This window comes from Plasmodium yoelii (assembly GCF_900002385.2).
Source record: "Plasmodium yoelii strain 17X genome assembly, chromosome: 4".
Lineage (NCBI taxonomy): Eukaryota > Apicomplexa > Aconoidasida > Haemosporida > Plasmodiidae > Plasmodium > Plasmodium yoelii.
In genome coordinates, this window is record NC_036176.2 from 300,486 (window position 1) to 314,214 (window position 13,729).

Genomic DNA, 13,729 nt, shown 5'->3' on the forward strand with positions numbered 1-13,729 from the left:
GTCTAAAAGGTATATATTTTTTTCGCCTTAAAAGAAATGCCATACCTTTATGAAAATAGAATAATTTATTACAAGAATTTTAGACCAGTTCAAAATTTTTTATTTTAGACCAGTTCAAAATTTTTTATTTTAGGCAAGTTCAAAATTTTTTATTTTAGGCCAGTTCAAAATTTTTTATTGTGGACCAATTTAAAATTCTTTATTTTTATACCAACTTTACATCATAACTTCAAACTCTTTAACTCTTGACACATTACAAATTCGGGGGAGGAAAAAAAAATTATATTACCTCCAAAATTGTTTATTTATTTCATTAACACATTTTATTCTTTTTTCCTTTTTTTATCTTGTAAAAATTAATGCTTAATTTTTTGTGTTAGTCAATTATACATTCATTTAATGATTTGTAAAAAATATACTAATCAATACTAAAGAAATAAATAATCAGTGTGCAACAACATATTTAAATAAATAATAATTTATAATATAATTAGCAAAATTTACACACATTTTTAATTTAATATATTTTTTTATTCTACTATTGCTATTATTATAATTATTATTATAAATGCGGTTTTACCCTAAAACCCATTTATTTGCCTAAATTAAAATATAACACTATAAATATACACTTAAAATACTCATTTTTTTTTTTTTTTTTTAAACAAATTCTACATTATATATGTATTAAGTATAAAAAAAACAAAAACTCGGACACAAAAAAATATGAACGGCAAGGTAAAAAAAAAATATATATTAATTTTATTTCCCTATTTTACTAATTTTTATGCACACACAATTATTTTGTGCGTGATTCTACAAAATTACGACATGTTTTTTTTTTTTATAAGTTTAATTTTATATATACACTCAAAAAAAATATATATTTCTCATTAATAAACAAAATATGTGTATATATATATATATGTGAATAAACACATTATACATATATTATATAGTACATTTATTACAAATAAGCGTAATAAGCATAAATTAACTTAGTTTCATTGAACTTGAATATATATTTAAATTATTTAAAAAAAATTTAATTTGACTCTTGTAATTTGTTTGTTTAAGTGTTTTTTTTTTCTTTTTGTTTTTTTATAACCTGTCTACATATTCACACGAAAAAATATATAAATATGTGATATATATATATATTTTTTTTTTTTTTTCTGTTCTTTCTATAATATGTTTTAATAGACTTTAATAACTTATCATATAGTATGGGTTTTAATTTCGTGTCCGTTTGTCTAGTTTAAGCTTGAGCATTATAAATAGTATATTTTTTTTTTTATTTCTTTTATATTGTTTGTATATATTTATTATTTTTCACATAAAATAAATAATATAAAAGTATATAATTTATACAGAGACCCCCCCCCTTTTTCCATACGATTTATTCTTTATAATCTTGCGCAAATTATCCGTCAATAATATTCTCTTTGATATATTGTTATTTTGTGGCATTCAAAAATATTTACCCCTTGCACACTTTTTGTCAAATTAATAATTCACCCTTTATCTAAGGCCTGGGTAAATCTAGCCAAAAAAAAAAATTTATTAATTTTCCATACAAAATGAAGAACAATTGTGGAGAGGGTTCCACATATAACAATCAAGGATATAAATTTTGTGAAACTAGCAATTGTGGCACTAAATATGTGGATCAAAATGGGAAAACAAAATCTCAAGGTGACCAACAATATAACGTAATGGACAATATATTTTTAAAAGAATCGAATAATGGAAATGAAAACAATTATTTAGACAAAATCCCAGAAAATGCAAGAATGTTAAAACCGCTAATTCAAGAAAAAATCATTGAAATAATGAAACCAGAAATAGAAGAAAAAATTATAGAAGTTCCACAAGTTCAATACATAGAAAAGTTAGTAGAAGTACCTCATGTTATTTTACAAGAAAAACTTATACATGTACCTAAACCAGTTATACATGAAAGAATAAAGAAATGCCCCAAAACCATATTTCAAGAAAAAATTGTTGAAGTACCTCAAATAAAAATAGTAGACAAAATTATAGAAGTACCACAATATGTATACCAAGAAAAAATCATACAAGTACCAAAGGTAATGGTACAAGAACGAATAATTCCAGTACCCAAAAAAGTAATAAAAGAGAAAATAGTTGAAATACCTCAAATTGAATTAAAAAATATTAATATAGAAAAAATAGAAGAAATACCTGAATATATTCCAGAAGTTGTTAAAAGAGATGTTCCATATACACAAATTATAGATAGACCATTTCATGTGGAAAAAATTGTAGAAGTACCACATGTACAACATATATATAGAAATATAGTTTCGCCACAATATAGACATATTCCAAAACCTGTTGAAGTACCCATGGCACATTATAGAACTTTTCCTGTAGAAAAATTGGTAGATAGAAATGTACCTGTTCCAGTCGAAATACAAATTGTTCAAGAATTTCTATGTCCTAAAATTGAAGCAAGATATAAAGAAATACCAGTACCTGTTCATGTCCAACGTATTATAGAACATCCTATACCAAAAGATGCCATGAATAATCCATTTTTATTGCCATTATATTATCAAGAAGACAATTTTAACATATCAAAAAATGGTACTGCAAATGGTAGCAATACATCCCAAAACAACAAAGGATGTTTTATGTTTAATTGGAATAAAAATAATAACCAAAAACCTTCGAAAAGTAGAAACAATTCAGTCGAATTATTATTACATAATGATAATAAAAATAATGAATTTTTTAAGATAAATGAAAATAATATTAATCCAAATATAAATTTTAAAAATTCTATCAATCAATATAGTGGTAATACATTCAGAGACATAAATAACATACCTATGGATGCTAACATTATGAACATGCATGTTTTAGGACAATGCCAATCCATAAATCCAATCGATAATACTAACAATCAATACAACTTCATTCATAATCCTGCAATCATGAATTGTTCCTCACCAAACTTTAATAATGAAATACCATATGACCCTAATGCCAATTTAAGAATTAATAACTCAATGAATTACCCTATGGCAACTATTCCACTAAAAAAACCATATCCAATCGTTTCCCCCATTGTACCACCCGTCTTAAACGAGTAACTTTGGCTTCGAAAGTGGGCTTCGGTTTTTGTGCATGAAATTAACAAATTAAAGAGATTGCCAATTAAGAAAATAAGAAAATAAAAAAAATAAAAAAAATTTGCAAAGTTAACAAGATTTGCAAAATTAAATAGACCAAATTAAAAATAGAATTCGAATTCGAGTAGAATGAACGTTTTTTTGTCAAATTACACCAACAAATTGTTTTTTAAAACACACACACGTGCATATATAGCTACATACACATTTTATATGTATACAATATGTCGTATTCATTTATCTGTTTATCAGAATAATTAAAATTGTCTTACCAAATAAAAAATTCTTGAATTTTTTTGTTGTTTTACTTTGACAAACCATGGCGAAACCACCTATTTGTGTGCATTACGCATATATGCACAACTTTCCGTGTTTTGCTTAAATAGTCAAATTTATTCACTTTGAAGCTCCAATATTTCAGCTGTTGCTGTAATTGTATCCACAATGAATATTCTCTTTTATTTGATCACGTGTTTATCTACTTATTTTGCACACAAATGTTTTCTTGTTATATTTGCATTTTTGCAATATATTTTTTTTTTAACATTTTTATTGCTTCATTGACAACTATATACTATTAATATATTTTTACTATTATTATAAACTATTTACGTTTTTTTATTTTAATAATTTAAAAAAACAGACCAAAAATTTATGAACAGTCAGAATATTATCCTTATATTTATTAAGTGTGTACAATTATCTATAACATTATGAGTACTCATATTCTCTATGTTATTAAAATTATTCCAATTATATATATAAAGAAAAAAATGACGATAACATAGGTCTAATCATTCTTTCACAATGTTGTTGTTACACCAAAAATAATAATATTTAAAAATAGCTAGATAGCTAAAATGCATAAATTTTATGCCTTTTTAAAAAAAAAAAAAAAAACTTAAAGACACACACTTTTTATAGCATATATATTACCTTGCTATGTCAGGAAGGAAATATTAAATTTATGGTTTCCTTGCAAAGTATTGGATATATTGACATATAACTCAAGATTGTTGATCTTATTTTCATTTAAAAGTAAAAAAAAAGAAAATTACTTTTACAAATCAATTTATTTAGTTGTATTACACATAAAGAACAAAAAAATAAAATTAAATATGTAATATCGAAAATAAACAAAGTAGAACAACATCAGAATATAAAAAATATAAAATGCACACATATGTGTGTTATATGTACGCACCGGACCAATGTATAAAAAGTGTTAAAAAATTCAGGCAAGCTTAAAATATTAAAAAATTATGGCACATATATTAAAACATAAATTATGTAATTTTTTAAAAATTCAACAAATGTTTACTATTATGTATTTAAAAAAAATGAAAAGTCAAATTGTATGCGAAATATGTATACGTAAAAAAATGCAACATATATATATATATATATGGGAATGTTATGTACAAAATTAAGTAGAAAATATGGTAGCATATATAATCTACAAAACCCTTGTCCCTTATCCCAACCAATTTATAGTGCCTTGCTTATTGCCAAGGCTTATTTATGCATAAAGCAAAAGTATACAAGGCGAGCATACTTTTCACATAAAAATTTTCATTTATTTCGTCTTATTTTGTCTTATTTTGTCTTATTTTCATTTATTTTCATTTATTTTCATCCTATTTTGGGTCAGTACTCGTGGGAATTGATCATATCTTTGGGAACCTTGGAGGGCAAGTCAAAGCCTTCAGCTTTCATTTCGATAAAATGTCTAGCTAGCGAATATTCGAAAAGGTCAAGATATCCATCTTTTGTTATGTCCGCTAAATTCCATATTTTATGGAGAACTGAACTTGGCAATTTACTTTTAATCAAATCAGGTTTGACTTGTTCTCCTGATAATTTTCCAAAATCGTTAGGACCAAGTTTGTAAAAATCGTCGGAATATTTTGATGTATCTATAGGACTCAATAAATATTTTTGTTTAACCCATAATGGTATTTCACCAGAAGTTAATTCTAAAAAGGGTGTTAATTTATTTTCAACAATAGTACCTTCATTTATTCCAACTTTATACATATCAACAGTAGCAGATTCTTTTGGAATCATTTCTAATAATTGTGGTATATGTACATTTAATACTTTATTTATTTTTTCAATTTTTTTAGTATCTAATTTTGGTATTTTTGTCCAATCAATATCATGTAATTTTTCTTTCATAAATTGAACAGGTGGAAAATCACCAAGTGGTAAATTATTTTCTCTTGCCACATCTTCATAAATTTTTTCTAAAGATTTGATTAATCTTCCTTTTATATAATCTTTTCTAAAATATGGTAATTTTTGTCTTAAATGAGTTAATAAATAAATATGAACTTTTAATGTTCTACATCGTTTTATAAAATCATTTAATCTTATCATAGTAGAATTTCTTGGAATCTTAGAAAGTTCTTTATATAAATCAGAAGCTTCATCTTCAAAAATACTTCTATTTTCATCATACATTAATTTTCTATCCCAAAATGATCCGATATATACCCTATTTACTTCAGGTGTGTTTATAACAATACCTAATGACCACATTAATGATCCATATACTCTCATTAATTGTTGTGTATTTATAGTATCAGCTTTATTTAAAATTATTCGAATTTTAGAATCTTGCCCTTTTATTGCTTGTATACATCTTCGAAATTCATCAGATATATCTAATTTATGTGCATCAAAAATTAATAAAATTAAATCAACTCTTTGTGCAAACCAATATATAACTTTTTCAAAATCATATCCTCTACTTATTTGTTTTATTCCACTTAATACACCAGGAGTATCAATAATTGTTAAAGACTTTAGCACATCACTATTTGTATTTGAACATTCTAATTTTGATAAAAAACTATTACCAAAGCTTTCTAATTGTGAAAAGGGTTTAGTAATATCACTAACTAATGCATTACCAGGTATTAACTGTTCTTTTTCGCTATACATAACTGCAACAAATTTATCTGTAGTTGGTTCTGGACCTATTCTCATTCCACAATATTCTTTTTCTATTAAATGTTTAATAAATGTTGTTTTTCCTGTTGAATATTGTCCTAATAACAATATCATAGGTTTTGATAAAAAGTCTCCACTCGTAAGAAGTGGTTTATAAAAATGATAATAATTAAATTCATTTTCTAATTCTAAAATATATGTTTTATATAGCGAATATAACCCTTCTAATACGTTATCATAAACAACGGTCTCTTCGTCTGTTCTATATAGCAGCTTCTTCATTTTCAAATATTGTATGCTTCTATATTTATATACTTCTATATTTCCTTATCCACTACACTAGCCTTATCTGTTATATATCGAATTGGCCAACCTCTTTACCTATTTATGTATGTACATAAAATTTAAATTTCTATAATACAAATAAATATCTTTCACTTAATTTTTAAATCAGTTTTCTTCCACCATTCTATACACCTTATTAAAAAAAAAATAAAATAACAATCTTCCTAGACATATAATGTACATAAAATGTTTTGCCAAATCTGGGCATATATATCATAAATACATAAAAATTATATATGATAAAACTTTGGGAAAATATATTATTTTAGTAAAAATATAGTGACCATATTTTTATTTTTTAGAAAATTATATATCCTGTCAAAACTGTTACGAAACAATGTAAAATAATTTGCAATGTTAAAAAATTAATTTTAGTCAAAATGTATAAAAATAAAGAATTTTTTTTTTTTTTAAATTATATGTGCTTATTACTTTTGAAATGTAAAATTCTTCACTAATTATACAAATGTACAAATTTTATAAAATAAAAACAATAAATAAAAAATAGTTAATTTTTACTACTACTACTATTATATATATATACGAAACTATTCTTATACACTAAAATAAAAATGTTATACATAAATATCCAATAATATATATATGTTACCATTCTAAAAATAAGTAAAATTCTAAATTAGAGAATTTTTTTTTACTAGTATAATTATAAATAAAACTAATTTTTTTTTTTCTTTTTTTTAGATATGTTGTTGGGGCAGTACATAAACCCTATATTATTTTTTTAAAACTTTATGCCTATATTATTATATATATTTATTTATATATATATATATATTTATTTATTTATATAATATATATGTGTATATATGTATGATAATATATTTTTTTGCGTATAAATTTTTACAATTTATAGTAAAAATTGCACAGGTTTTATATTTCATAATAGGCTAGCAATTCAATAATATAATATAAATATATAATGTATAATATAAATGTATAATTATATTATATTATATTATATTATACAATTCATAATGCATATATTAAATAAATATTAACATTAAAACTTATTGCTTAAATAGGAGTATAGTTAAAACTCAGTGCCTCTTAAATTTTACAATTCTAATTTTTAAAAAATTTTGTATACAATTATATAAAAATATTAAGAGAAAAAAAAAAAGGTTTTATTGATTTATTTACTAATTTATTATTTTTTTGGAAAGGCATAAATATTTATAATATTATTTTTTTAAATAAATAGTAAAAATATAAATTATGTAGTTGTTTTATTTCGATTGCCTCTTCCTTTTCAACTATGTTTATCTCTTCCCAAAAATTTGATCGCTTTCCCAAAATTGTTTATCGCTTTCCCAACAAATTTTATCTCTTACTTGCCAACAAATTTTATCTCTTCCCTTTCAACATTGCAAACGAGCCCACAAAAAATGAAGCATAATGCTCGCCGAGCTAAAGCAAATAAATATATCTGCAAAAGCACATGAGATAAAATAGGCTCAATACATTTTGTTTCCATAAAATATGCAACAAATGTTTTAAGTATAAAAAAAATATAATTTTTAAAATAAAGAAATGAACTATTTTCCACCTCGAATAAAAAAAATGGCATTAAAAAAAAATATGCTACCTTTATGATAAAAATTAAATAAATTAGAATATAGTACACACATATACTTATTATATGTTATTTCATAACAATTCAAACAAAAGCTTATAAAAATTTATTATTTTTTAAAAGGCAAACTTAAAATATTCTTTTTTTTTTGTTTAAGGAAAATTATGTAATATGAAACAGAAATTTATTTGTGCACTTTACGAAGACATATTATAATTCTTACACATTTGCATATATGACTCTATATTTTATTTTTATATAAATAAACTTATTTATAAAATATTTTAAGTCTATTTTTATTATCAATCATATGTTATATTTCCACAATTAATTAAATAATTCCAATCATATATAAAGTTGAAAGGGTATATAAAAGTTGAAAGGCTATATAAAAGTTGAAAGGCTATATAAAAGTTGAAAGGCTATATAAAAGTTGAAAGGCTAAATAAAAGTTGAAAGGCTAAATAAAAGTTGAAAGGCTAAATAAAAATTGAAAATTTATTATCCTGCTGTTTTAACCTCTTTATATGAAAACTATTAAATATAAACAAATGTTTGTGTTAAAAAAAAGGCTATAAATGTTTTAAAATATTTTAAATATCCTTTCTTTATTCTATTTACATAACTATATCTAAATATAACACATAAAGGATGTGTGTGCAAATGGTTTCCCTTTTAATGTAAAAAATAAATTATATGCTTTCTAAAATTGTACAAAAATTCAAACAAATGTGAGGATAATAAAAGCTCATGCTATTCCATCCCTCTAGCAATATTGTTAAAATTATAACACTAAAAATTGGCAATAAAAATGTTAAATCATTTTTAATATATCTTACAAGTTTGTTCTTACCCTGGTTTGTCGTTTTTCATATCTTTCATATTTTTTTTTATTATTTATTATTTATTATTTATTTTTTTTTTTTTTTTTTTTTTTATTAAGTTGATGAGCACACATGAATATTTTGTGCACATTTTTGTTTTAAAATTTATTTTTACCAATTATCTATATATATATAAATATATAAATATATATATATATAATATATAAATATACATTTTTTATACTTTTTATATTTTTTTTCAAATATATTAAGGATATAGGGTACATATGCCCATATAAAAAATGCGAAAAAAAAAAATAATGTTAGCTTTTTTAAGATCATGCCTTTTGGTTGGAAACTGAAATAAACAACTTCATTTTATACTTTAACAAAATTGTTACCTCAAATTAAAGAAAAAAAAAAAAAAATAAAAAGAGACAATAAAGGAATATACAAAGATATACTAAATAAAATGACAAAAATATGCTAAAATTATCGAAATATTTTTACAACAATATTGTTAATATTGGTAATATAAAAGGGAAACAAATAATTAACATATATATCCATAATATTATTTTAGGTTATTATTTAGTAAAAAATAATTATTACCCAAAATGTAAATATGCGATAGTTCATTTCAAAAATTTTAATTTTCTCAAAGATTATATGAATGAAAGGAATCACACACTTACTTTTATAAATGAAAAAGAATATCAACAAGAAAAACATATTAATAATAAAAAAAAAATTATTTTTAACAAAAAAAATAATACTTATAATATCACAGCTAATCCTATTATATATTCACAATTAAAAAATATTTTCCGAACAATTCATAAAATAAATACTTCAATTTTACTAAACATTTTAACAAAATATAAAAATGTAATTCCTTTACAATCTCATCAAATAATTAAAACTAATATATGCATATATAAAAATCAATATCTATTTTATATACAAATTCCAAATGAATATATAAATATAATTTTACCTGAAATAAAACTAAATTTTAACAAAGAACAAATAAATGAAATATTTAAACAAATTAATAATTTAGACGTTTATGCTTTGATATCATTTTTTCATATTCACACAAATGTTATGAAAAATGTAAATACAATACGAGACAAATCTGTTAGTACCGATAGGGTTGAGTCCCATGGATTCGTTTCAGTTTCCCTTTCTGATAAAATGACAAGTTTTATTTTAAATAATTTGTGTGTGCAAATAGATAAATTTTTCTCAAATTTCAAAACAAAAGAAATAAACACAACAATGAATAAATCAGATTTTCATAAAATATATTTAGAATTGTTAGATATACTAAATATTTTAGTAATAGAAATAAATATATATATAAAATTTATTGATTTTATTTTAACTACACTTTTAAAATATTTTTATAAATATAAACATCATTATAATTATACATATTCAGTTAATTTATTAAACACATTGAATCAGATTATTCCATTTCATATGCACTCATTATATTTGGCTAGCTCACATGAAGAAATTATTTCAAACAATTTTATAAAAAAAATAGGAAATAATTATTTTTATATACAAAAAGAAAACTTTACTTGGAATATTATTAACAAATATTATGGAGAAATAAATTATACTAATTCTTTTTCTGAAATAAAGAATGAAAAAAAAATTATGTCATATTCTCTAGATACAGAATGTTGGAATGACCAATTTACTCATTTAAATTACAATATTGAAAATAATAAATTTTGGGCACAATATTGTATAATATTATTAACGGTTATTGTTAAAAAAATTAAATATGTAATACATAGAAATGTTTTGATCGATGAATTATATGTCTTAGAAGCAATCAATACATTACTACATATAAAAAATAAACAAATTCTTAATTTAGATACACTTATTGATGCAAAATCATCATTTTTAAAAGATCTACATACTAATCAATTGGAAAATTCAAAAGAAACTGAGTTTGATATTCCTAAAAAATATGAATGTTCAGAAAAAAAAAACAATTTTTTACTTTTCCTCAATTTTTCTTTTAATATGCTAAAAAACTTAAGGTACAATAATACGTGCTTAAAAGATTTAGTATCTAAAAATAAAGATGGAGTAGAAATTTTTTTGAAAATTATTTCATTAATAAGCAATATTAAATATTTATTAACAAGCAATGTAAATAAATGCACATCCGACGATTCGATGGAAAGTGTAATAACTGCAAATGATCACTTTATAAAAAGACATAACGAAAATGTAAAAAATGTAAAAAATGTAAAAAATGTAAACGATATAAAAGATATAAAAAGTACAAAAATAATTAGCACACTTAAAAAAAATATTAACCTATTTTGTAATGAAATCGTACTAGCGTTTTCAAATTATTATGCAATGTCAAAATCTTTTAGTACTGATTTTTTATCCTGCACAAGTCAGAAAAATGTTGCTATGTACATGTCATACATATTTAATGATATATATTTTCAAAATAATTCCCAAATAAAAAATATAATTCTTAATCACTTTTTAAAACATTATAATATTTTAAATTCAAATTTGGAAACATATAACAAAAAATATATTTATTTGCAATATATAACTATTTATAATCTTATAAAACTTTTCCATAATGATATTAATAATATATCACCAAATTTGTACAATATGGTGCTAAATATATTTATGGAATGTTTCAATAATAATACATGTTATAATCTTAAAAATGACAAAATTACTAACGACGTTTCCTATAAAAAACAACAAATTAACTATTATATACATCTTTTGAATAAATTATCTTATTTTTACTTTTTATCAAAAAAATATATCACAAATTTAGAATTTATAAATCATATAAATCATAATTTTTATTTAACATTTCATTTAATTAATCAATATATTGAAAAAAATATAAACACACAAGATTATTTTACTAATTTTATTAACAAGTGTGCAAATAAAATCATAATTATATTAACTGTTCATAAATTTTTTAATATTTATTCAGAAGATCTAAATGTGTGTGTTTCAAATTTTATTCAATTAACTCATGAATATATTACTAAAGAAAATAAAAAAAAGTTTATTTTATATATTATTCCATTTTTTAAATTTCCAAAATCTCTCACTAACAATTTGAAGTGTCTCCTAATCGGTCCTGACATTGACGTTTTTGAGGAAGGAAATATACAAAAAGAGATAACTGAAGAAAAACAATTGAATTTTCAGAATAATAATATGAACAATTTTAATCAGGGAAATATCTCATGTGTAGAATATAACGCAAATGAAAGTAACTTATTTAAAAATGAGCAAAAAGTGAGTAATAATGTCGAAGGTGTTAATGTAAATAATGAAGATATATTTACAAATAAACAAAATGGGTTGAGTAATATATTTTTAAATTATTTTAAAGAACATAATTATGCAAACCAAAACACATATCCAGTCTCACATATTGAAAAAGATTTAACAGAACTAATTGCAAATTTAGGAAAAAATTCAAATTTTCAAATAAGCAATAATACTTTATATAAAATATTAGACGAATATATGAAGGAAAGTAAATTAATTAAAAAAGAAAATATCATACTAAAAAATAAATTAAATTTCATTGTATTAAATTTTGAACAATTTATATCATCATATATAAACAGTATAACTAGCAATGATAGTACCACATCAACACCTACCAATAATTCGACTATTTTTCATTGTAAAGAAAATATTAGTGCAATAAACACATTAATTATGAACAAGTCAGGTAAAACAATAGAAAAAAATATAAATAAAAATATGGTAGTAGGAGAAAATGATACAAATCAAGAGGAAACAAATTATTATAAATGTGATAAAGATAATGTTAATAAAATAAAAAACATGTCTACAACCTTACAAATACAATTCGATTATCATTATGTTAATGCTAAAAATGAATATTTTAATGAATTAAAAAAGTATGAAAACAAAAATTATATAAAAGTAAATAATATACTTTTAAATATGTACATGTATAATCCTTATATTTCCGCTAAAAATAATAAAAAAAAATTAATAATTCTACCATATGATACTTATAAAAATATTAAAAAACTTGTTTGTGAGGGAAATGAAGGACCAAACGTATTTAAACGTTTCCATAATTCTGTATACTTTTTTTTTGATAAATTAATGATTTTTTTTTGTAAAACGCGTAATTAAAAATATATAATAAAATCGAAAAAAAAAATATATACATTCTTTAGCAATATAGTTGGTATCTTTGTCCACAATGTTGCTAACGTATTTAGCGTATTACTTTTATTCTCATTTCTTTTATTTTATTTATTTTATTTTATTTTATTTTTTGTTTTTTTTTCATTATATTTGCTTAAAACATTTAAACTTACATTGTAGTTAATTTTATTGTGTGTTTGTACCATATATGCAATATAAAAAAAAAAACGTTTTAAAGACTCATTTTATTACCCTTTTGATATATATTATATATTTTCCCATTATAAGTATTATTATATGCATATATATTTTCATAATATGCAATTATTTTTTTCCTAATAACTTTTTAATAATTAAGTTTGTATATTTGCTTTGTCCTATATATAAATATACCACTTTTTATTAATCAAGAATAAAACAAAATAATATATTTCACAATTTACCAAAACTACCTACACGCTACTTACATATATATAAGCATGATATATATTGTACCTAATTTTCTAAATGTTACAAATTATAAATGGAAAAAAATATAAATATTATATTTTAAAATTAAAAAATTTTTAAGGATATTCTTAAATTATTTACATTTTAAAACATAAAAATGTTTATGTTTTTTTACGGCAATTTTTGCT

General features: G+C 21.6%; 3 protein-coding genes across 3 annotated transcripts; 2 read left to right on the forward strand and 1 right to left on the reverse strand.

The window, feature by feature from the left end:
* Positions 1-1,580: 1,580 nt before the first annotated feature.
* Positions 1,581-3,119, forward strand: PY17X_0404900 (inner membrane complex protein 1e, putative; the record flags this gene model as incomplete). Its single annotated transcript, XM_718591.1, has 1 exon — positions 1,581-3,119. One exon carries the CDS (start codon positions 1,581-1,583, stop codon positions 3,117-3,119), a length of 1,539 nt encoding a protein of 512 aa, XP_723684.1.
* A 1,686-nt stretch (positions 3,120-4,805) lies between these two features.
* PY17X_0405000 (uncharacterized protein) lies at positions 4,806-6,395 on the reverse strand (the record flags this gene model as incomplete). The annotated part of the gene is made up of 1 exon (XM_718592.2): positions 4,806-6,395. The coding sequence occupies one exon, from the start codon at positions 6,393-6,395 to the stop codon at positions 4,806-4,808; it is 1,590 nt and encodes a 529-aa protein (XP_723685.2).
* Positions 6,396-9,359: 2,964 nt separating this feature from the next.
* Positions 9,360-13,076, forward strand: PY17X_0405100 (conserved Plasmodium protein, unknown function; the record flags this gene model as incomplete). The annotated part of the gene is made up of 1 exon (XM_718593.2): positions 9,360-13,076. The coding sequence occupies one exon, from the start codon at positions 9,360-9,362 to the stop codon at positions 13,074-13,076; it is 3,717 nt and encodes a 1,238-aa protein (XP_723686.2).
* Between the last annotated feature and the right edge of the window lie 653 nt (positions 13,077-13,729).